The sequence below is a fragment of the Dama dama genome, chromosome 20 (assembly GCF_033118175.1).
Source record: "Dama dama isolate Ldn47 chromosome 20, ASM3311817v1, whole genome shotgun sequence".
Lineage (NCBI taxonomy): Eukaryota > Metazoa > Chordata > Mammalia > Artiodactyla > Cervidae > Dama > Dama dama.
Genome location: NC_083700.1, coordinates 108,481,374 through 108,506,716, shown reverse-complemented (window position 1 = coordinate 108,506,716; position 25,343 = coordinate 108,481,374). Strand labels below are relative to the sequence as shown.

The window sequence follows — 25,343 nt, the reverse complement described above, 5'->3', positions numbered from 1 at the left end:
CTGCCATTCTGAGTCTGAGCATCCTCAATGCTCCTTCTCCTCCTCCACGAGGCAGCTAGCCAGGCCTGCCTGATGGTTCAGCAGCTCTGAAGCCGTAGCTGAGGGAGTGAGTCTCCCAGGTGGTTGGAGAATGGGTGGGCTAAACTGTCCTGGGGACTGCGATGCTAAGGTCAGCAAGGAAGCTATCCTAGAGTCAGACGAGCTAGATTCTGATCCTGCCTCCACATCCATGGGCTCTGTGACCTAGAGGAGGTCGCTGTCCCTCTCTGAGCCTCTCTTTCCCTGGTATGCATCTTACAGTGTGACTGTGGTGATTCAAGGTGATGCTCATAAACTCTTGCTGAGGCTCCAAGACACAGCAGCCATCATTCGTGGCTGTGTCATAGCTCCGGGCAGCAAGGGAGACTCGTGGGCAAAGGAACTAATATTTACTGAATCCAGCGCAGTTTGGGGCAGAGTTAAGCATGTGGGCCCTGGAAGGCACTTCACCTGGGTTCAAGTCTCAGCTCTACACTTCCCAGCTGTCTAACTCTGGGCAAGTAACTGACCTGCTTTGTATCTCAGTCTCCCCATGTATTTGATATGGATAACAGCACCCTACTCATAGAACTCTAGGCGATTTATGTGAGATAATGGGTTTACAAGCTCTCAATACAGGACGTGGCACATACTATGTGCTCAAGAAACATTCACTCTGATGGAGGGGCCAAGATGCGCCAATGCTGTCCACATACTATCTGAACAACAAGCCAGAGACCTGGCCAGCAGACACAGGCAGAGGGGAGAGGAAGGAGACAGGAAGGAAGACTTGGAAATGGGGGAGGGGAGGGTTCCTGGATTAGATCACTCACCCCCATCACCCCTAAGCTAATGTCTTATACTCATGGTTTCAAGTGGCAGAAGTCTAGACCAAAGCAGAGTGGGGTAGAGAAGAAATTATTGGCAGCTGTCGTCATACCGTAGCTGGCTCCAGGGACGACTAGATCCAAGGACTCAGGTGCCCTGGGCCTCTCTGGGCCCGTCTCTGCTGCGCTCTGTCTGCTGGCTTCTTCTGCTGCAGATGGTGGACTGGAGGCTGGGACTATGGCCACAATTACCAGCTCCCTGATTTACCCTCCTAGCTTCACCTCCAGAGAGATGATCTCTTCCCTTGGGTCCAGTTAGAACAAGCTCACTGGGAGCCTCTGAGTAGTCTAGCTAGGGATGTGCCCACTCCTGGGGCCCCAGGGCATGGGCTCCTGCTGGAACCCCCATGACTGATTTTGGGGACCACTCTCCCAAAGAAGGAGTATGCTTGAAAGAAGGTAGCTAGGCACTGCGGCTGAAAGAGGCAGGGGCTTGGATGGAAACATCAGGGGCCAGGCTTCCTACTCTGGGTGTCAGGAAGGGCCTCCGTCAAGGCCAGCGATGGGTACCCACAGCTGGCTGGGGGATTAACTCTCCAAAGTCGGTCTTGTTCTAGATCTCATCGTCTCCCCCTTTGCTGCATCTTGCCAAAGGTGAACAGGTACACCTGCCCCCCACCATGCTGACCCTATTCTCACACCTGATCATCTGTCCCATTTCCTTTCCACATAATCCACTGGGCTGGATGCTGACCCTGCCCGTACTTGGCTTTAGCCAGCATCACCCCAGGGAAATGGACCCAGGCTCTGAGTGTACCTGCAGATGCTGGTAGGGTTCAGCCATCTAGGTCAGTCCACCTGCTGGACTCAGGGCCTCCTATGACCTGGGGATAACTTCACCTGATGTGTCTGGAATAAGGATCCACACAAAGGGAAAAGTCTCTCCTGAGTCCTGTAAGTGCTGAGATGTAGACACTTTCTCTCTTTCTGCCTGCTCTCCTCCTGCAATCCTTGGCCTTGGTCCTTCCCAGCTCCCCCTTCTCCCTGGCCTCAAGGAAGTTCCTAGACCACCAGCAGAGGAAAACACATAGACTTCAGAGTCAAACCAACCTGAGTGTGAGAACTGACTCTTCCACTCACTGCTGTGAAATGTGAATAGTTGCAAAGACAGTACGGAAATTTCCTGTACACCCCTCCCCCAGCTTCCGCTAACATTAGCATCTTACATAACTATGATCCGTGTATCAAACTAAGAAATCAACATTATGAAGTATGCATGTGCATAATCTCTCTCTCTAGGATTTTGGAGGTGATCTACCTAAAGCATTGTCATCATTTGCATTGAACTATCACAGTCACATCTGATTGAGTAACATTTCTTGGCATGAGGTCAGCATCAAGGAGTCTAGATCTGCCTATGACCCTGCCTCCTTTGCCCATCTGGCTTCCAGGAAGTGGCAGATGCTTCTCTCTACCACCACCTTCCTTCCTGAAACATATCCATCCCTCAAACACTGCTTATTAACAGCCATGAAAGCAGCAGTCACACTGCCCCAGCAACTCACAGCTACTGATTGAGGGGGTGTGTGTGCGTGTTTTTTGTGTGTGTGCGCGTGTGTGTGCACATGAGTGGTGAGTGAATGAACCGAAAGACTGTAAGCGTGAATTAACTGGTAAGCCAGTGAGTGAATTAGTGACTTAATGAGTCAGCCAGTGAGTGAAGAAGTGTGTAAAATTGAGTAGATCATGCTCCCTGCTCCCTCAACTAATCCAATCAGCAGTGGCATAAATTTTCTCATCTTTATTAACTAACACAAGCGGGGGTTAGAATAGCACTGGGATAGTTATAGACCACTAGCTGGATGTGAAAGATAACTGTGTTCATTTTCTAGTGCAGCTTTCACAAATCACTGCAGATTCAGTGGCTTGAAGCAACACAGATTTATTTTCTGACGATTCCGGAAGTCAAAGTGGGCATCGCTGTGCCAAGGTCAAGGTGTCTGTGGAGCTGCACTCTCTCCAGAGGCTCTAGAGGTGAAATCTGTCAGCTTGCCTTTGCCAACTTCTAGTAAGTCACCTTTGTTTCTCCTCCGGCAACCTCTTTCCGTACCTTCAAAGCCGCCAGAGTAGCCTCTTCAAGCCCCTCTCTGACCCTCTACATTTGTCATCACATCTCTGTCTCTAACTCTCAAACGCCTGCTTTCCTCTTACAAGGACCCATGTGATTACATCAGGCCCACTCGGATAATCCAGGATAATCTTCCCATCCCCAAATCCTTACCATAATCATATCTGCAAAGTTCCCTTTGCCATGTGAGGTAATGTATTCACAGGCTTCGGGGCTTAGGACACGCACTTCTTCGAGGAGCCAGTTTTCTAGGTGTCACAGGTGCCTTGCTCAGAGGGCAAGAGCAGCATTGATCCTCAGCCCCAGGAGGGACAGCCGCAGGGGAGGCAGGAGAGAGCATCACGGCAGTGACCACGTGCCTCTGCCAACTACTTTCTCGTGTTGCTCTTGTCGCGACCTGGGATTTTTAAAGTTCCCTAAATTTGATGCTTGCCCCCAAATTTGAGAAATGCTGTGATGAGAAGATATGCCAGGAGCATACAACTGTTGCAAAAATTTGCCCCTATGATTCCCGGAGAAGGATTAAGAACAAAGAACACGGCGCCTCAACCCTGCGTACATATTCCTATCAGTTGGGGAGATGAAAAACAACTTATGTTGAAACGAGAACAGAATAGCAAAGACAGTACAGAAATTTCCTGTATACCTCTCCCCCAGCTTCCCCTAATATTCGCATCTTACATAACCATGGGCCATGTAGCACAACCACACTGGTATACTGCTATTGGTTCAGTGGAAGACTTCATTCTCATCTCCCCCAGGTTTCCCACTCAGGCCTCCTTTTGCTCCAGGATCCAGTCCAGTATTTCTTGGGCATGGAGTCATCACGTCTACAGAATCTCCTCTAGTCTTGTCAGTTTTTCAAGCTCTCGTTTGCTCAAGACTGTGAGACTTTTGTACTGATCAAGTATTTTGCACACTGACCTTTAATTTGGGTTGGTCTGAACTTTTCTCCTGATTATACACCAGGGTTTATGGATGTGGGGGAAGAATACCACTGGGGGAGATGATTTTATTATCACATCATAGAAGGTGGGTGTGATATCAGGGTGGTCTATTACCAATAGCCTTCACATGGATCCCTTGGTTACTGTAGCATCTGCCCCCTTCCTCCACTATAAAGATGTTCTCTGTCCTTGTCCACACTCTACTCATTACAAGTGAGTCCTAAGTCCTGCCCACACTGCAGGGGAGGGGCAGGGCCAGGTGCTTTACTCCCATCCTTTCAGTGAATCCTCACCTTGACCATTTCACTCCACATCCAGCCGAGACCGTAACAAGCCAGACTTGCCCAAAGTCCCCCAGCTACTGCATGGCAAAGCTCATACTGGAGCTCAGGGTCTGTCTGGCTCCAGAGGCCGTGCTCTTTCCATTTCACATTATCACTGCTGAGCGAAGAGGCTCTCACAGCCTCCGAGGTGGGGGCTCCAGCCCAGCCTGCCTAGACAAACGTTTTTCAAATCTACCCCTGGCTTGTGACCCATTCACGAGATCAGACTGTGGGGGTGCATCTTATTTTTATTTAGTTATTTTTGGCCAGGCCACGTAGCATGCAGGATCTTAATTTCTCGACCAGGGATCAAAGCTGTGTGCCCTGCATTAGGAGGTACAATGTCTTAACCATCTGATTGTCAGGGAGGTCCCAGGGGTGCATTTTAAAAAAGAAAATGAAGTACAGGAGATTATAAGAGTATAGAATGGAAAAGAAAAGAGTACGTCACAGATATAATAAGTTTAGTTTCATAAAACTGTTTTTTTTCTGAAAACCTTATGTGCTCAGAGACCTTATCTTTATAATGGGGATAAAAATAGCACCCCTACTCCCACCCCACACACAGGGTGGCCACAAGGATGAAATGAGACAATACAGGTGATGTGCTTAGAACAGAAGCACCCACTAGCAGCGCTGTATAAATATTATTACGAAGTATGCATGTGCATAAATGGGTCATGGTATAGAATGCATTGGGCTTCCCTTGTAGCTCAGTCGGTAAAGAATCTGCCTGTAGTGCAGGATACCCGGGTTTGATCCCTGGGTTGGGAAGATCCCCTGGAGAAGGAAATGGCAACCCACTCCAGTATCCTTGCCTGGAAAATCTCATGGGCAGAGGAGCCTGGTGGGCTGCAGTCCACGGGGTCGCAAAGAGTCGGGTACGACTGAGTGACTAACACTTATTTACTTATAGAATACATTTCCTATTGTAGACTGCAATCCAGAAGTTTGCAAATACTGAACTCCCATCTCTAGACTGGAGTGGTCAGGCTTATGACCCTCAGCCCACACCACCTGTGTTTGTGATGTTTCATCTGGGCACAGCCACTCGTTCATTTGGGTGTGGTCTCTGGCTCCTTTTGAGCTACGATGGCAGAGTTGAAAACTCACTTGCAACAGAAAATGTGTGGTCCATAAAAGCCTGCGGTATTCACTACCGGGCCCTCCAGAGCAGCGCCCCTGTCTGGAGGTCAACTCATAATACAAAGGACGTTAGACACTTCTTCCTAAGCCACGTGGCCTGGTCCTGCCTGCTCCCGGCTGGCACACAGCCCCTGCAGGCCCTTCTCCACTGTGGTACCGCCCAGCACACAGGCCTCCAGAAGCTCGACACCCTTCTACTTTGGAGGGATGCCCACACTTGCTTTATTTCTCCACCTCCATGGCTGTTTGCTGTCCATGTGGAAGGTTAGAAACATGGCATACAGGTCAGGGTCCCAGCAGGAAACAGATGGCCACTCAAATTAGGATAATTTGAGGAGTGTTTAACAAAGTGGCATTTACCAAGGGAAGGGCAAGGTGGTGGAAAGCCACAGGGGAGAGCAGAGTCCTCAGAGACTAGTAAAGGTGGAGCTTTTACCCCCTCAGCTGGAGGAGACAGGATGGGAAACTTGGAAGGAGAGAATCATATAGAGAGGACGCTTCAGAGGAGCCAGGACTTGCAGTCCAGGGATGAGGAGCCAGCTCCAGGCAACCTTGTAGGGAGGGAGCCAGATCCCTCCCTCCCTGATCTCCTGTAGGGGGTCCCCACTGGGCAAACTGAAATGGAAGCCAGAGGGCACAGGAGCCACTGATATGATCCATATGGGTCAGCTTCCCAGGACAGGAAGCAGCAGGCAGGAAAGATGGAAAGGAGTGTGGCCCCACCACCAAAGGCCACACTCTCTTCTCTTCCTAGATCCTCTGGCAGTTGGTTATTATGGGGCTGATGTTCCTAGATCTTATCATTCTGAGGCGGGGTGGAAGGTTGTGAATGGAGACACAGATAAGCTGCTGGGGTCTTTTGTGCATCTGAGCTGAACCTGATGAACATGTATGCACATTAGGCAAGTTCTTCCTCACAACCCATCCACAACCCATCTGTCCAGCAAACAGATGAGCCAACCTCTAGCCTTGGGAGAAAGAACCAGAGTGGAGAAAAGCTCCCTAGGCTAAGAAGTGTCCCCAGAGGAACCTGTTCCCACAGGCCAGACGTCTCTGCCCCCACCATTGGCCTGGATTGCCCAGGCTGGCATCTGGTATCCTACAGCCCTCCCAGTCCAGCCACAAAATTACAGCAAGTCACTGGGAGGGTGTTGCCTGGCTAGTAGAACATTGATTCTACATCCCTGATCCCACAGATGAGACATCACAGGCTTGGGAAGGGACTGGCTTAAGTAGCCCAACTACCGTGTGGCAATTTGGGGCTAGGATTTAGGCTTGAAGACTCTAGTCAATTTTACATAAGATGGAACTTGCAATCAGTCACAGAGTCCTGGGAAAAGCCTTGGCAAAAATTCAAAATGTGCTCTAGGGACCTCTCTAATGGTCCAATGGTTAAGAATCTGCCTTCTAATGCAGGGGGCTCAGGTTCAATCCCTGGCCAGGGGACTAAGATCCCACATGTTGTGGGGCAACTGAGCCCACACACCACAACTAGAGAGAGCCCAAGTGCTGCAACTAAGACCTGGCACAGTCAAATAAATAAATAAAAAGGTACATTTTTTTTAATGTGGTGGTCTAGTCTGAGGCAAGCTTGCCAGGCTCAGCTGTTGAGGTCAGGCACCCAGACCCCCGGCCACCAAGGCTTGAGTGTCTATGCAGGCGGGATGAAGCACAGGCTTGAGTCAGGCTAATCAGTTCAAATCCAGACTCCAACCTGTTAGTGGCTGTTCTACCTTAAATATGTTAATGTTTATGTTAATGAGGCTCAGTGTTCTAGCCCTGTAAACTTGGCTCTATCAACCACCCCTGAGTCATGGCAACTCCATGACCATTCAAGGAAGTACCCCGCAGTGTCCAAAGCTCAAGAAATGGCACTCTTCTTTTCTTTTCCCTCCAGTTGGAAGACTACTGGAATATTTGCAACTTTTTCCCCAAAAAGCCAGAAGCCGACTAGTTTGAGTGTAGCTGCTAGAGTTTTGTGCTCTAACCCCAAGAAACGGGGACCCCTGGGATGAGAACAGGGGGCCTCCTGTTAGGCCAAGGATTTTCTATCTCATTTTCATGGGCTCTGGTGTAATATTAGTAAAATCTTAAGGTTCTCCTCCCTTCTTCCCCAATGTCCACCCCCATCCCCACCCAATTCATTTCAGAGAAACGAAGAGTTCAGACTTAGAGGCCAAGTGCTTGGGTTTTATATTAGATAACTTTGTCCTGACAGGAACCAAGTCACAGCTGTCATACCTGATTATTTTTAGAGTTACTACTAAACTCTTTGTATGGTAGGAGCTCGCCACTGTTCAAGGCAAATGGAAAGACTTTACATTTTATCATGACAGCTCTGGAGCCATCCACCTCCTCATGTTCATTATTTCCAGGCTGTCTTTGGAAAGGTTGAGGAGGCACCTTGACAATCGTACGGCGAGGAAGGCAGACCCTGCGGCTCGTTACTACATCCAAAGGATGGAAAGCTCCCCACCTGAGCCCAGTCTGCTGCCTCAGGAAGCCAGGGAGAAAGACTGCAGGGGGCATGGTTGCTCTGGAGCCTTCCCTGGGTAACCCATCATCTTCCACAAGAAGCAAATCTGACCTCCAAGTAGCCAGCCAATAAGAGCACCTGTATGCAAATACCACTAGCACTGGCCTGGAGTGGCTGGCCTGTGAGTGACGTCACAGTCCCCTCTGACCCAACAATGCCACCACCACTGAAAAGGCGGACCCTTGCCTACAGCTCAGACAGACAGAAAATTTCACCGCCAGCAGAGCACCTACTACTAATTGCTCCTAGAGTGTGAGGGACATAGGTCTCTGCTGTCCAAGTTACTGGGTCCAGAAAAGAAAATGAATTTATGAACATGGGGAAAAGAGACCAGCTAAAGCCTAAGGTAAATGTCTCTTCTTACATCCACTTTTTGCTGAATTACAGAAACAAGTTCAAGGAGCAGCAGCCCAATACCTATCTTGGCTTTAAAGAGTTTTCCAGAAAGTGTTCGGAAAAATGGAGATCCATCTCAAAGCATGAAAAGGCCAAATATGAAGCCCTGGCCAAGCTCGACAAAGCCAGATACCAAGAAGAGATGATGAATTACTTCGGCCGGAGGAAGAAAAGGAGAAAGCGGGACCCCCATGCACCCAGACGGCCTCCATCGTCCTTCCTACTCTTCTGCCAAGACCACTACGCCCAGCTCAAGAGTGAGAATCCAAGCTGGTCAGTGGTGCAGGTGGCCAAGGCCTCGGGGAAGATGTGGTCTGCAAAGACGGATGTAGACAAGCAGCCCTACGAACAAAGGGCAGCTCTCCTGAGAGCTAAGTACCGAGAGGAACTCAGTGTCTACCGTAATCAATTCAACCCCCCGAAGAAGCGCTTGCAAGAGTCGGCTATGAACCAGTGCAGAGGGTTCGAGCAAGCTGAGTCAGACACAAGTGATGGATCCAACTAGAAATAAAGGGCCATTCCGTGGTATTCCTGCCTCTGGTCTTGTGTGTGGTGTTAGGGTGGCCATGGCTGCCACTTTGGGAAACGAGTGAATGGCAAGGTGGAGTCGAGATCGGGGTTCGGTAACTGATCCTGGGAGGGGCTGGCTTTGAGAGAAGGAGCTACAGTGTCTGAAGAGGTGTGTGGTCAGTATTTATTGCACTTGGCTTGTGCAGGTGGGGTGGGGTGTGGGAGTCTCCAGGTGTAAAGAAGCTAGGAGTCCTAGAAGTGGGAGCATCCGGGTCCCAAGTGGTTCTCCAGGATGGAAGACTCTGCTCATAGTGAAATGCCCAATAGCCAGTCCTGCCTCCCTCCACACCAGGAGGGCAAAAGGCCTGGAGTCCAGGTCAGGGTTCCAATTCAGGCCCCAGCAGAGGCTGGGAAACTGGAGTTTAGGTGGGCCTTAGGGGAATCAGTGTCTGCAGGGATTCCCGAACTGGCCCTCCAGCGAAGTCTTAGATATTATTCGTGGGCCAGGATGAGACCTTAGGGGTGGTCCCCATTCTGTTCACAAGGGTGAAGCCTGGGGCTGATTTTACAAAAATAGGTTATCTGACTCTGCCTGAGTACTATAACTTGAAGAAAATGGTTTTCTCAACATTCCGGTGGGCATCTACCCAGTCAGTCTTCTGTGAACATAACCCACAGGGTGGACACTTGTTGCCTCTATGACCACTCGGTACACATTTCTTTTCCTCCTGCTCACAGCACACCACCTCCATCCTGATCAAGACTGGATCAGGTGGATTCCCCCTGGACACAGTGATTGGCTCACTGGTGGGCACGTGATCCAAGTTGGTCCAATCAGAGTGGACCTCAGGACTTGTATAAGAAGTCCTAAGGGGAGGATGCTGTCCTGGGGGCTGTAGGCAGTCATTTGCCTCCTCAGGCCAAAATGTTAGTCCCTTTGGCTTCTTGGACTTTTGAGTGAAGATAAGCCCACATGTTTGAGCTTTTATCTAAGATGGTATGAGTTAGGTTTTCTGCCACTTAAAATGAGTCAAGACGGGTCATTTGATACAAATGGGATTGCACTGTGTCTACTCTAACTGTATTTTCCAGGCAACAATACACTGTGGGCAATGTTTCCTACCAATTCAAATTAAATGGGATGTTTTGAAATGGTCCTTGACTTCTGATAGCAAAGAGACTAGGAAAAAATGCAAAACTGCTGCTTTTGTCATCAGGTTCTGCATGCAGCAGACTTCCCTAATTCCACCTCTAACCCCTATTCCATGAGGGATTTGTATCTTTGTAACCTGCTGTTGTTTAAACTTTTACTCATGGAACAAAAGTAAAAATACATAGTTTGGAATACACTTTTCAAACTGGGTCATTTCTCACCCTTTAGGGGGTAAGAAGTAACATGGTGGAGTGACTTAGAATTTCAGGGTCTGGAATCAGGCCAAATTATTTATGAAGGGGTCCCCTGGGCCAGACCCTGTGCTGGGGACCAGGTGGCCCAATGCAGTCTACTGTTGAGCTCCAGCCTTCATGGGAGGAGTGGACACAGGCATAGACCCCAGGCCTGCAAGGCCTGAGAAGAGAAGAGACTAAACAAAGAGCTGAGGGTGGCGGAACTGAGGACCACTACCAAGGCAAGTGCTGAAGTCTTCACAGAGGAAGCAGCTTTATCCTCCTCAGCAAACTTGTACTCAGGCCAGCAAATTCTCCCATTCCCCCTTCCCATTCCCTAAGTTGCTCTTCCAACTTGGCTCTGCTCCCCCTCCAGCCCAACCTCCAAACTCTCAGGAGACACCCTCATTTTCTGCTTCATTGGCAAAGTTGAGACTGTCAGTTTTCTTCTTTCTCAACTTGAAATCCACAGCCATTATCCCTCTTGGTCTTAAGCCTCATAGCAAGAACCTTCTTGCTCTCCTCTTCCCCTACCTCCCTCGGGCCCTTGGTCCTCACTGTAAAGATGCTGACTCTCTAGCCTCTAGGTTTAGTGTCCTGACACAAGTGGTTTCCATCACTGGCAGGACCTTGGGCAAGTAAGTTCTCCTCCTTCTGTCTCAGATTTCTCATCTGTGCGAAGGGGATGATGCCTGCCTTGCAGGTGGTTTTAGTGATTAAATGATGTAATGCATGCAAAAGCATAATGATGCAATGCATACAAAAGCATTTGGCATGGTCCTGAGCACACAATAGGTTCTGTGGTGGATCCTCTAGAGGGGTTACTCCTTCACAATTCCTCCCTCCTGGGATTCATACCCTGGTGTGACCCCTTCCCATTAAATGTGGGCAGAACCTGCAACTTGCCTTTAACCAACAGGACAGGGCAGAGGACATGCGATGTGACTTCTGTGATTATGCCATGGTACGTAAAATTCTACCCTGCTGGTTGATTTGCTCTCAAGATCCTCCTTGTTGGCTTGATGAAGTAAGTGGCAAAGCTGAGAAAGTCCATGTGGCAACAGGCTGTGGGGAATCTCTAGGAACTGAAGGTGCCATGGACCAGCAGCCAGCAAAAAAAAAAAAAAAAAAATCAAGATTTCAGTCCTATAAATACATGAAACTACTGCAGCAACCTCATGAACAGAGAAGTGTATCCTTCCCCAGCTGAGCCTCCAGATGAGAACTCAGCTCTGGCTGACACCTCGAGAACTTGCTTGGCTTTGTGAGATGTCAGGCAGTGGACCCAGCTAAGCTATTAGTAGATTCTGAACCACAGAAATGATGACATAATGAATGTGGGTTGTTTTAAGGCAACAAGTTTGTGGTAATTGGCTATATGGCAGTAGATAACTAACACAGTACTCATTAAATGACAGCCTCCTTGCATTCTAAAAGGAACCATCTTTAACCTTCTTTCTCCTTCCAGCCTCCATCCTACTTGTTGATTTTTTTCCCTTTGTTCCCAACCTCTTGAATTTGGAGGAGCTTCCCACCTCACCGCCCCCGCCAGGGCTAATTAGATCCTGATTTGTACCACTCTGTCGTGGTTCCAGTTAGGCTGTCTCATTTCCAGCCTGTTTGTGGACTCTTGGTGGGCGGTGGCTGTGTGTCCCACCTCGGTCTTCTCTGGGAAGAGGGCCCTCGCAGAGCTGGGCCCCCCTCACACCACCCTTTTCTGGTTTCCTGTGTGATTAATTCTGTGAATGAGGGAGGCCAAGTGAGAGTTTTGACAAAGGTTTGCAGTACTCCGGCTGAAAACTAACTCTATTAACATTCCTTTATGAAAAAGCCGGCAGGAGGGTGTGACTCTGCTGGCTTCTAATGACTGGAGTGGGATGGCAGTGTGGGGAGGGAGGGCCAGAGGGGGAGAGGCAGGGGGAGCCTGGGTCTAAGATAACAGGGGAGAGGACGAGCAGGCGGAAAGCCTGGTGTGGTCTTTGCACTCCCCTCAGACCCACTTGACTGGGCTCATGTGCCCCTGCCCTCTGCTCTCAGGAGGAAGGAGACCAAATCTTTGGGCCCATGGCTGTCTGGATGCCTGAATCACTCCACTCTGAACCTTCTCTCCCAGAGCATTTTCGTTCATTTATTCAGCAAATATTCACATACATCTTATGCCAGCCACATACCAGGAGCTATTCTAGTGCTAGGGAGACAGCGGCATCCCTGATCTCTCATAAATATGTAAACAAGTCAACAAATAAACACGTCAGGTCATTTTTTTGAGAGTGTCAAGTGCTCTGAAGAAAATAACCCAAGGTAATGAGATAAATCATGACAAGTGGGGTTGCGGGTTGAATATATATATATTCATACAGACACACATACACACACACACATGGCCGATTCGTGTTGCTGCCAAGAAGAAACCAATAAAACAATGTAAAGCAATTTTCTAATTAAAAATTTAAAAAATAAAGGACAAGAAGGAGGCAGGCTTTCCAGGGTCTTAAGGAAGAGCTACTCAAGTAGAAGGACAGCAAGTGCAAAGATCCTGAGGCAGAAATCGGCTTGGCATATTGGACAGAAGAGAGGTGAGAATGACTAGAGCGGTGAGTGAGCAGGCAGATGTGCTTAGAGGGGGACAGGCCTTAGCAAGGAGTCTGTGGTGAAACCTCAGTGCAAAGGGGAGTCAAAGAGGCTTTCCTGCCTCCATTTCCACTTCTGGTTAACAGTCATTCTGGAGTCTATCAAGTCTCACTAAGGGGATGCTGGTCCCTCCAAGGTCTGCAAGAGGAAGAGGCAAGGCTAGCACATGCCAAATTCATGGTACTCCTCCCTTTGGTGAAGTGAAAGTCATGCAGTCGTGTCCAACTCTTTGAGACCCCATGGACTGTACAGTCCATGGAATTCTCCAGGCCAGAACAGTGGGGTGGGTAGCCTTTCCCTTCAGGAGCCTCCATTGGGCCTCCTGGGAGAGTTGTAAGCTAAAAACCAAATGTGGAAGCTCTGAAACTTCCCTCCTATGATTCATTCTCCCAGAGATGGGGGGAAGGGCAGACGAGCATGGCGAAACATTCTAGGGGAACACTGCTTCCTAGGGCTCAGATTTTCAGGTGGAGCAGCTCCCAGTAGACCAGTGGTTCTCAGCTTTGAGCCTTCATCAGAATCACCTCAGACCTCATTCAGACACAGAATGCTGGGTCCCACCCCTAAAGTTTGAGTCAATTTTTCTGGGAGTGGGGCCTAACATGTGCATTTCTGCAAGTTCCCAGGTAATAGGATGCTGCTGGTCCCAGGATCATGAAGTTCTTTTCTCTCATGCAGCCCTGGCATTTATGCTGATGAGGAGGCATCACCGATCTGCCAAGTGAGTCTGAGAGGAAGGGCTGACCTGCTCTTCTCTCTTCTCCCCCACCTCCCCGTCCCACTCCTTCAACCCTGGCTGCAAAGTTTACTCAGGTCTCCTCTCCAACGGGTTCATCAATAATAAAGGTGAGAGGCTAATCCTCATCTGTCTGTCTTCTTCATCTGCCAACTGACTCTGAACTTGGAAAAGGAATATATATGGGCACAGATGTACACACAAATGTGTGGGCTTCTCTGGTGGTGCAGCGGTAAAGAATCCACCTGCAATGCAGGAGCTGCAGGAGACATGAATTTGATCCCTGGGTCAGGAAGATCCCCTGGAGGAGGACATGGCAATCCATTCCAGTATGCTTTTCTAGAGAATTCTATGGACACAGGAGCCTGGCAGGCTACAGTCCATAGGGTTGCAAAGAGTTGGACATGACTAAAGTGACTTAGCATGCATGCATGCACACATACACACACACATATACACACATACATACATATAGATTGGGCTTCCCTCTAACTACAACAGAGAAGTTGATCCCAGTTGCAAACGATGATCGATTAGCACCTGAACCACACAGAAGCATTGGGATCTTAGCGTTAACTTCAGTCTTCACTAAAGCATCAGCTATCTGGGGACCAAAAGGTCCAGTTTCTGGGCCTATACGACTGAGGATCAAGTCCGTGGCCAGGTTGAGGTCATCAGGGTGAAGTCACAAAGCACTGGCAACTTTGTGTCCTGTCCTGCACCTCTAATCACAAACCCACAAACAGTCACAGACCCACAAACAGTCACAGACCCACAAACAGTCACAGACCCACAAACAACACCTGCACCTCTAATCCCAAACCCACAAACAGTCACAGACCTACAAACAATCACAAACCCACAAAGAGTCACAAACCCACAAATAGTCACAGACCCACAAACAATCACAAACCCACAAACAACACCTGCACCTCTAATCCCAAACCCCCAAACAGTCACAGACCCACAAACAATCACAAACCCACAATCACAAACCCACAAACAACACCTGCACCTCTAATCACAAACCCACAAACCCACAATCACAGACCCACAAACAATCACAACCCACAAACAACACCTGCACCTCTAATCACAAACCCACAAACAGTCACAGACCCACAAACAACACCTACACCTCCAATCACAAACCCACAAACAGTACCTGGGGAATAAACGAAATGTCTGGGACATGACTGTAAATGAAGCCTGGTATGTGACAAGTGTCCAGCGGATGGGGTTGCCGGCCCTGGTCTCTAATGAATGGTTTAAAGACAGAGAGAACAAAACACAAAAAAACAGTTCAAGCAAGAGAAAGAGCTAGGCTAAAGGCCAAAAGGGGGTCCTGTGATCCTCCAAATTGGCCTTGACCTCCGGAGCGGATCAGCAGTGACACAGTGAACACTCTCGTGTGGCCATCCGCTGACAACAGCTGTCCTGTATCAGCTCCCCTCCCCTGGGGCGCTTTCCAGTCCCTCCACTGCTCCGGCTGGCCGAGTGGTGGCTGGACGGTGGGATGTTTCGGCAGTTGAGCCTCACGATGGGAGGCTGACGTGGCATAATCAGGCCACTGCTGCCTTGTTAGAGGCACTGTCGCCCACATTCAACTTCTGAAACGGTTCCCCGTGAACCCTGCCTCCTCGCATTCACACCCTTGTGTGATTCTTCCCTTTGAGTGTGGGCTGGACCTAGTGAGTTCCTTCTAATAAACAGAACTGGGCAAAAGTGATAGGATGTCACTTCTTCAGAAGGGACTAGGCTATAAAAGACTCTCCTGGTCTCTCCTCTCTCTTTCTCGCTTACTCGAAGCAACTGACATGTTGAAAGCCACCCTGTAGAGAGGTCCACATGGCAAGGAATTCAGGGAAGCTTCTGGCCAGTGCCCAGCAAGGAACTGAGGCCCTCAATCAAACAACCTGCAGGGACCTGAATCCCGCCAGTAACTGAGTAAGCTTGGAAGAGGATCACTCCCCAGCCGCCATAGATACCTTTATTGCAACTTTATGATTGGCCCAGCTAAGCGGTACCAGGGTCCTAACCCATAGAAATTAAGATAATGCATGTTGTTTTATGGCACTAAGGTTTGGAGTAAATTGTTACAAACTGAAATAGACAATGAACACAGATTTTAGTATCAAGAGAGAAGCAGTGTCATTAAAAATATCTCAGAAAGTGAGATGGCTTTGGAACCAGATGGTGGGCAGAGGCTGGGAGTATTCTGAGGAGCTTATTAGAGAAACCAGAACTTTGAGGATGCTGCTGGGGAAGCGTCAAAGGAAGTGAGGAACATCTTACTGGAAGCTGGAGGAAGGGGACCCTTGTTAGGCAGTGAAGGAAACCTTGGCGACAATGTCATCTGCAGGGATGGAAGGGCATGTGCCTGATCAACTCTGTGATCTGGCTAAAGAGATATCTAAGCAAAGGGTTGAAGGTACTAGCTGGTTTCTTCTTGCTGCTTATGGAAACAGTGGCAGATTTTATTTTCTTGGGCTCCAAAATCACTGTGGGCGGTTACCGCAGTCATGAAATTAAAAAAATGTTTATTCCTTGGAAGAAAAGCTATAACAAACCTAGACAGCGTATCAAAAAGCAGAGACATCACTTTGCCAACAAAGGCCTGTCTGGTCAAAGTTATGGCTTTTCCAGTAGTTGTGTATGGATGTGAGAGTTGGGCCATAAAGAAAGCTGAGCACTAAAGAATTAATGTTTTCAAACTGTGGTTCTGGAGAAGATGCTTGGACAGAGAGGAGATCAAATCAGTCAATCCTAAAGGGAATCAACCCTGGACACTCATTGGAAGGACTGATGCTGAAGATTAATACTTCGGCCACCTGATGCAAAGAGCTGACTCACTGAAAAAGACCTTGATGCTGGGAAAGATTGAGGGCAGGAGGAGAAGGGGTGACAGAAGGTGAGATGGTTGGATGGAATCACCAACTTAATGGACATGAGTTTGAGCAAACTCCAGGAGACAGTGAAGGACAGAGAAGCCTGGTGTGCTGCAGTCCATGGGGCTGCAAAGAATCAGACATGACTAAGTGAACAACAGCAATGTGAGAAGAGAGATAAAATGAGGGAAAGTTGGTGGGGAAGATAGTTTGGAAAGCTCTCAGCCTCCCAAGACAGCAAAGGATGCTAAAATTAAGAGATGGCTTTGAGCACTGTCAAGAAAAGGTGGTCTGGAGATAAAGCCAAGTGTGTGACTGCACAACCTGTGGCTAAGACCTCAGGAAGATCAAAGGATTGTAGTATTATTCAGCTTCACAAAGGCCCTTTAAAGAGACCAGGGTGGGCTTTACAGAGTCTCAAGATCAAACAATAGGGCCTCTGGGAAGCATATGAGCATTGTCCCTTGGCCATCTTAATGGACGCCCAAGGTAGAGAAGTTCAGTTCAAAGAAATCTGTGGTTGTGGTTTTTGTGTAATAGAGTGAATCTCTATGAAATTTACAGAAGACCCACGAAGTTTTGGAGAAAACTATTATCAGAAGTATCACTGTCAGATCGGAACAAAAAGGACAGAGAGGGTACAAAATAAAAAGAGGTCATTGGGCTCCCCAAATTCTCCGCAGGAAGCAGGTTGAAGAAAAGTAAGCTTCAAACATACATTTCCTTTCATGAAGAAAAAAGAAGGACGACTCAGAGGGAGAAACCAAGAGCTCAAAAGGTAGAGCTGAATATTCTCAGATTTTGAAACTAATCAAGAAACTTCCAATATTTTCATTGGTGGATTTCAGAATTGTTATGGGCCAGGGGCTTTTCTCTGCCTCACTTTCCCCCCACTTTTGAGTAAGAATGTCCAAACCCATTGCCCCGTGCCTGTTCCACCACTGTACGTCCTGTGTGAGGGGACAGGGAACTTGTCCACCTGGTTTTGCAAAGCTATAGCTCCAGAGTAACAGTATTTTGGGACCGGTACTTAAGGAACTACACCAAGTGGGTCCATGCCTGAACTTGATTTAGATGGTGCAATTCTGGACATTGGGCCAATGCTTTCATGGGATGAGACTTTTGGGGGGCCTTGGGAAGGGGTAACAGTATGTTGCATGTAGAAAGGCCATGAAGTCATTTCAGGATAGGGGGCAGCTTGCTGTAGGCAGCTTTAGAAGTGACTAAATGATTTTTGTCTCCTGGCATTCACACCCTTGTATAACCCTCTCCCCTTATGTCTACATGGATTTCAGAGAAGACGGGGCTAGTCACTGAGAGCTACAGGTGCACACCAGTTCTGTCCAAAGGAGGAGCCCAGTGCTTCTAACAAATAGAATACAGCAAAAGTGATGGGCAACTGATTCTGAGATTAGGTTATAAAAGACCATGATTTCTGTCTTTCTCTGTCTCAGACTCACTTTGATGAAGGCAACAGCTGTGTTGAAAGCTGCTCTGTGGAAAGCAACTAAGGCAACCTCTGGTCAACAGCACTGAGGACATCAAAATCCTTCAAACCACCCCGATAATAAGCTTGGAGCAAATCTTTTTCTCCAGCAGAGCTTTGCGATGATCATAGCCCAGGAAGGTTCCTTGATGGCGTTGTTGTGAGAATCTGGCTGAGCCATACCCAGATTCCTACCACACAGACAAGGTGAGATGAGAAACATGGCTTCAAGCCATAAAATTTGGGGTAATTTGTTACACAGGAAATAGATACTTAGTACACCTGCCCCAAGGCCCTGTGCTACAGTGCTTCCTCCAGAAACACTCTCACACTCTCCTCAGGGCCTTTGCACATGCTGCTCCAGGCTGAACTCCTCCTTCCTACCCTCAAGGTCTCGTAAATTTCCACTTGTCAGACAAGACTCAGCTCAAGTGTCCCTTCCTCCAGGAAGCCCTCTTGGACCCTCTCACCCTATTCGATGCTCTCGTACCACATCATCATCTCGTTCATATCACATCTTAACTGGTGTTTGTCTCAACTTGTGCAGGAGAGCAGGGGCCTTGCCTTATTCATCCTAGTGCTCTTAAAAATCTCACGCAGGGCTCCTCATGCAGTAAAATACTAACATAAAGCTGTTGTTTATGTCGCTGTGCCATGCCTAGTAGCGTTTGAGGCAATTTACATGCAATGTGTGACTGTGTGCTCAGTCGCTTCAGTAGTGTCCAACTCATTGTGACCCCATGGACTGTAGCCTGCCAGGTTCCTCTGTCCATGGGATTCTCCAGGCAAGAATACTGGAGTGGGTAGCCGTTCCCTTCTCCAGGGGATCTTCCCGACCCAGGGATTGAACCCAGGTCTCCTGTGTCTCCGGCATTGCAGGCGGATTCTTTACCCACTGAGCCACCTGGAAAAACCTTACATGTAACAACCTTACTTAATAATAAAATCAATCAGGCAGAAACTTTAAACGTCCCCATTTTGTAGATGAGGAACTGAGGCTCTAGGCGAGGTGCTCAGTGCTGGAAAACGAGCAATGGAATCCTGAAAGGTTCCTCCTTCCCGGGCCTGCTGTCAGTCACCTCCTCTTTTTGGAACTGGACACACAGCAGACTTGGGCCAGAAGGCCTCCTGAGACAACACCCTGTACTTGACTGGTTACATAATTTGGCATTTCCAGAGAAACACCAGGATCTTTCCCTCGGAGCCTCCTCAGAAGGGCTTGGCTCTCACCCAGAGAATTTGTTGGGCACCAGAAATCACACCTCCAGCTCTCTGCTCACAGCTGCGCCTCTGGCCCGCAGGCAGAATGAAGCGTGTTCCTCCCCTCACACCCTGTCATTACGAGCCACGTAAATTCCTCGATACTCGTGTTGAAATGAACAGATGCGGCTCTGTATTTTTAATGCATTATCTGCAATTAGCGGCAGTGGGCATGAAAGAACTCTGCGGTCCCTGGGGCTGCCCTTGGCGGATGCAGCTGTGAGTACATTTGCGCTGAAGAATCCAGCCCAGCTCCCCTGGCCTGCACAGCTCTGGTGAGTGGGCAAGGGAGCCTGCATTTGCACGGCGTCTGCCCGGCCAGGAAGCAGAAGGGGGCTGCTGATGCCTGCTGGTGACTCCATGGCCAACCTGGCCCCTCACCACCCTCCTAGGCTGTCTAAATACCCTGAGAGGAGGTCCTCCACCCAGATGTTACAGGTGATAAAAGTTTTCACAGCATTGGGCTCTGTGAGAAGACGCTAAGGGGGTGTGCCGCAGGGCCCGGAACAAACCTAAGGGGCTGTCTGCAGGTGTCAGAGAAGGCAAGGCTGGTCGATGAGATGTACGGGTGCACACCAGTTCTGTCCAAAGGAGGAGGACATTTTTGGTCATAAATATAATGCTAACAGTTAGCACATATACCAGAGGAGGCAATGGCACCCCACCCCAGTACTCTTGCCTGGAAAATCCCATGGACGGAGGAGCCTGGTGGGCTGCAGTCCATGGGGTCGCTAAGAGTCGGGCACAGCTGAGCGACTTCACTTTCACTTTTCACTTTCATGCACTGGGGAAGGAAATGGCAACCCACTCCAGTGTTCTTGCATGGAGAATCCCAGGGACGGGGGAGCCTGGTGGGCTGCCGTCCGTGGGGTCGCACAGAGTCGGACATGACTGAGCGACTCAGCACAGCACAGACACTATGGCCTCAGCGCTGTCCAGGCATCACCAGAAGGCAGTGTCAATTGCTCACCCCTCCCCTGCCCCCAACCACAAAGCGCAGCTGAAGAGCAGCGGGAGCCCACCTGTAGTTGAACAAAGCTGAGATCATTGGCTCTTGGCCGTGAGGGAGAATGCACAGCCCTGGAAACTGCCAGGCATCTCAGTAACTGGAGGGCTTTTCTGGAGGCTCAGATGGTAAAGAATCTGCTTGCAGTGCAACAGACTGGGGTTCGATCCCTGCGTCAGGAAGATTTCCTGGAGGAGGGCATGGCAACCCACTACCGTATTCTTGCCTGGAGAATCCCATGGACAGAGGAGCCTGGGGTTGCAAAGAACTCACTGTAGGAGTTAGGCTTTTTGTTAGGTGATGTGGGGGAGGGTTCAAAGCAGTGGAGCTTTGCTGTGGACTGGTTGCTATCAGGAAGTGAATATACTTCTACGATTGGGTACTTAATTTTATCTAGAAGGTGGGAGGCATGAAGCAAGACTAAAGTTGTAACTGGTAAATAAGCAGCTGTTGAGAGTCCCCTGGTGGTCCAGCAGTTAAGAGTCTGCCTTGTAATGCAGGAGATGCAGTATACATCCCTGGCCAGGGAACTAAAATCCCACACACTACTGGGGAACTAGACCCTTAGGCCGGAATTACTGAGCCCACGTGCCACAACTAGAGACCTCACACTGCAACAAAAGATCCCATATGATGCTGTGAACACCAGATGCAGCCAAATAAATAAATAAAATATTTTTTTTTACAAAAGAAGCAGCTGTCACTCGTGTTAGCCAAGATGCAAAGGGAGGGGGCGGTGGGGTCATTGTCTTTTGGTGATACCCTCATTCGTGTCTGAGTTCAGATGTGATTATGAAGTGGCCTTGTTTTTGTTTTGCTTCACTGTGGTCACGGAGCTCTAACAGGAGGACACCAAAGTCTAGGTGTGGGGGGCCAGGCCAGCTACCACCACTCAGTCCGTCTCTGGCCCTCAGGGGGCTGCTATTGTGGCAGCTTTCAGAAGCAGAGAAATGCAAACTCAGAGAGTTGCCAAAGCTGAGAAGTGGAGCTGTGAGTCCACCATCACTGGAACTGGAGTGGATGCCGAGGGATTCAGAGGACAGGGGTGGGAGGGGTGAGATTACGGAAGCCGGGCTGACCACGGAGGGGACTGGCCATGACGGTGAATCAGAGAGAACACAGGATTTGGAGCTAGAGCTCTCCACTTGAGAAATCTGTCCCTGCCACTTACTAGCTACTCAGCCTTGGGCAATTTACTGAACATCTTAGATTCAATTTCTTCTTCTGCATAATGGGGATATAGAAATCTGTTTCCTACAATCATTGTGAGAAAAAAATGAACAGACACAATATAAGGCACCTACGCAACTTCTGGGAACAGGAGAGTCCCCTCTGAGCACTTCCCGTGTGCCAGCCACTGTTCTGAGTATCTCATCTGTACCGACTCATCTAATACAGCAATCCCTCGAGGCAGATTCTATTATTAGAGTCCCTGGTCTGCAGGAGAGACGATGGAGATACAGAGAGATTAAGCAACTTCTCCGAGGTCACACAGCTGTCCAGGAGCAGAACTCAGGCAAGCTGGCTCCAGCACCTTCTGCCTCCTCGTGGCTGCTAGATCACTGTTCCTCCCATTTCCTAGGGCTTCCCTGGTGGCTCAGATGGTAAAGAATTTGCCTGCAGTTCAGGAGACCTGGGTTCAACTCCTGGGTCAGGAAGATCCTCTGGAGAAGGGAATGGCAACCCACTCTAGTGTTCTTGCCTGGAGAATTCCATGGACAGAGGAGCCCAGCAGGCTACAGTGCAAGGGATCACAAAGAGTTGGACATGACTAAGCGACTAAAACACACACCCCTTTCCTGCTGCAAGGACTTCAACCTCAACAGGTCTAGTCACATTTCAATGGTGACTGCATGCTCTGGAACTCCCCAGGTCCTAGACTTTTGCTTGTGGAAGGGTCCAAGCTGCTTGCTTAGCTCTGGTTTGGAGAGCACTTGTTTCCTTTTAGAAGGTCAGAACACTCTCAGGACGACCGATGATATAGATTTAGGTCGCTGCAGTGGATAGTTCAAATAAAAGATACTATTGCCTTATTGGTATTTCTGTGCCTTTCAGTAAGTCCTGAAGGCAGAGAAATGAGTAAAAACGAAAAGGGCTGGAGGTGGGCTGGGAGGAACGACTCAGTGCTGCAGCCAAAGCCCTCTGTGCCAAGGCTGATGGGTGGCAGAGACTGCTGAGAGGAGAAGGGGCAGAAGTGACCATGCCGTCCCCTTCCATAGTACGGCAGCAGGAAGCCCTTCAGTGGTCACAGCGCCACAGCCCCAGGCCGAGGCAGCGCTGGCTAGTTCTAACTGCCTCAGTAGGTGTACAGGTTGTGTGTTGGTTGTGGGAGACTGGGGGCGAGGACTCTTGGACCCAGGGATGCCAGTAACCAAGGTCCTTCTTGCCATTGATCCCCCTCCAGGCAGTGTCCCGCCACCACTTGGGGTAGATGAAGTCCTAGAACTCCCATCAACATTTCTTCTGCAGTTTCATGCAACCCCAGATCATAGTCATCAACCTTCTTGAGACTCATCTGTTCTTAATTATATCTCTCAATCCCAAGGCATTACAACTGTGTGAATTGGGGAAATTTAGCTGCTTAGAGGATTCACAATAATCACAGTAATCTCTGGTATTTACAGAGCTTCCTTTTGTAGACTGTGAGAGCCAGACAGCCAACACTTGTAGTGGTGAACACACCCTGAAATTGCTCACAAGCTCTACAGAGTGCCAAGCCCTCAGCTGGATTTATTTTACTCTGCTCAAGGAGGGACACGAGAAGAGTAGTTTTCTGCATTACTTCCTGAAGGAGACCAAAGAGAAGATGGAAAGGAGAAACCCACGGAGAAGATATGCCTCAGGTTGCACGCTCAGCCCGCGCCCTCTTCTCCTGCCCACCTGCCCCCTCCCCTGCTCATCTTGGGAGGGGTGGGCTCCTTCCTGCAGTTATGTTGTTCCAGTTGAGCACCCCTTTTCTTGGTGGCAGCTGACATCGACCAAGGGGCTGAGCCAATCAGATTCCCTTTTTCTTTTTGTGGGTTGGGGAAAAAAAATATGCCTGCCACGCAGGAGAGGCAGGAGATGGGGTTTAATCCCTGGGTTGGGAAGATCCCCTGGAGGAGGAAATGACAACCCACCTCAGTATTCTTGCCTGAAAAATCCCATGGACAGAGGAGTCTGGTGGGTTACAGTCCAAAGGGTTGAAAAGAGCTGGACATGACTGAACAACTGAGAATACAAACACAACTTAATTCCAAAGCATTTTTACCTGTAATTCTGGAAGTTACATAAATTTGAATTATATATAATTCATTTATGTGTATGTACAAAGATGCATTTTTGAAAAAAATTTTAGTGCTAATTCAAGACAAGAGACATAGAAACTGGGAGTCAGTCAGCTGGTTCCTAAAGCTGGAAGGTCAGGCAGACTCAGGGACTGGAGCAACCATCAGGGACTGTGTGCTGATTCACAGTCAGAGAGAAGGGGAGGAGACCATGAGACCCGAGGGGACTGCTCTCCAGCACTGTCTGTCCCATGTATTTATTCAATAAACCCTTTGGATCCCTAAGCCAGGAGTCGTCCCCATGAGGCCATTACTGCGTGAAGGGGAGGCACTGGAAACAACCCAAAACTCCTGCACTGTCTTCTCGGACACTCCACGCCTTCCCTTCAGCTTCAGCGGAAGACGGGGCCAGGTCCTGTGGGTACACTAGATGGAGCAGCCACACTGCTTCCCTACTGGGGACATCACAGGGGGTGGGGGCCAGGTCAGGCTCCATTCCAGAGACCCCTGCTGATCTTTATCAGAAGCCAACATGGGCCTCCCCAGAGTGCTGGGGTGCGGGGCACAGCTGACCCTGACCTCCACAGCTTGACAGAGAAGGATACGAGAAGTTCCTGCAAAGAAGCCACTGTCATGACACAGCACAGCCATCTGGTCCCCTCACTGATCTGACAGCAGCAGCAGGGGCAGAAGGCAGGAGACGCGGAGGCCCCAGGAGCACACGCCTATGGAGAGCGGCATTGACTCGTGTACCCACCCGATGACTGGCCAGACTCTCTGTGTTTAAGAGACATCCACGCAAGGTCAGGGCTGGAAGGGCACCTTGGGGAGGCCCCCAGGACAGTCCAGTATTGTCACAAGTGGGAAAAGCAAGCCCCAAAGACACTACTGAGACGTGACCTTTCCATTTCAATCAAGAGAGTCCAATAGCTTCTGTTGTTTATTGGGCAGTTTTGTGGGCAAATGGGGATATTGCTGTGCTTTCTAGCCCTATGTCGTCTTCCCACAGGCAGAAAAGCAAAGAGAACATATATTTATGTGGAGTCTATAGGACTGAATCATAAGCACTAGGACTAAAAAACAACAAAAAACAAACCAAAAAAAAGCACATAGTTACGACCAAGGTAAACAATGGGTGGTCACTAATTCAGAAGCCCCTTCCCATCACTCGCCCCCACTCCAAAGGACATGGACAAGCAAACCTGAGATTGACCCCAGCTGGAGGTTCTGAGTATCTGGCTCCTGTGCCACCACCATTTGCCCAGCCTTTGCTCAGCCACAGAGTCAGTTTCAACCTGGCCTGTCCCAGTGCCACGGAGTCTCGAGAAGAAATCCATCCTGAGCTCTTGTCCTCAAGCCAGGTGGATTCTGGAAATAGCCTGTTGTCCTCCCGCATTCTACCCCCCAACCCAAGATGTCACGGGCTCTGTGGGACTCAGCCCTCGGGGCCCCTTCAGCCTTCATATCTGACTATACAACCGGCTTGTGGGCTGTCTGCCCACCAGACGTCTGGTCTGCTCTAGTCTCTGGTTCCCACTCCTGCTCCCTCACAGTTCTGACACTTCGAGGGTTTGGCCCCATTCTCCCGAGGGCTGGCATTTGTCCTTCCCTTCTCCATTCACCCACAAGTGCTCCTGACCTAAGAGTCACACAGGCACCTGCTCCACGTGTCCACCCCCACTCTCCCAGAATTTGCCTTTTTAAAGCTTCAGGCCCAGGTGAGGGTTGAATTCGAATTGTTAACCCTGGAGGAGGAAACGGCAACCTACTCCACTATTCTTGCCTGAAAAATCCCATGAACAGAGGAGCCTGGCAGGCCACAGTCCACAGGGTGGCAGAGAATCAGACATGAC

At 49.3% G+C, this 25,343-nt stretch overlaps 2 protein-coding genes across 2 annotated transcripts in view; one reads left to right on the top strand and one right to left on the bottom strand.

Moving 5' to 3' along the window:
* The window catches only part of CSMD2 (CUB and Sushi multiple domains 2), a 676,035-nt gene that overhangs the window by 348,752 nt on the left and 301,940 nt on the right, over nt 1-25,343 (bottom strand).
* On the top strand, nt 8,242-8,826 carry HMGB4 (high mobility group box 4). The gene has a single exon (XM_061120109.1). The coding sequence runs from the start codon at nt 8,242-8,244 to the stop codon at nt 8,824-8,826; it is 585 nt and encodes a 194-aa protein (XP_060976092.1).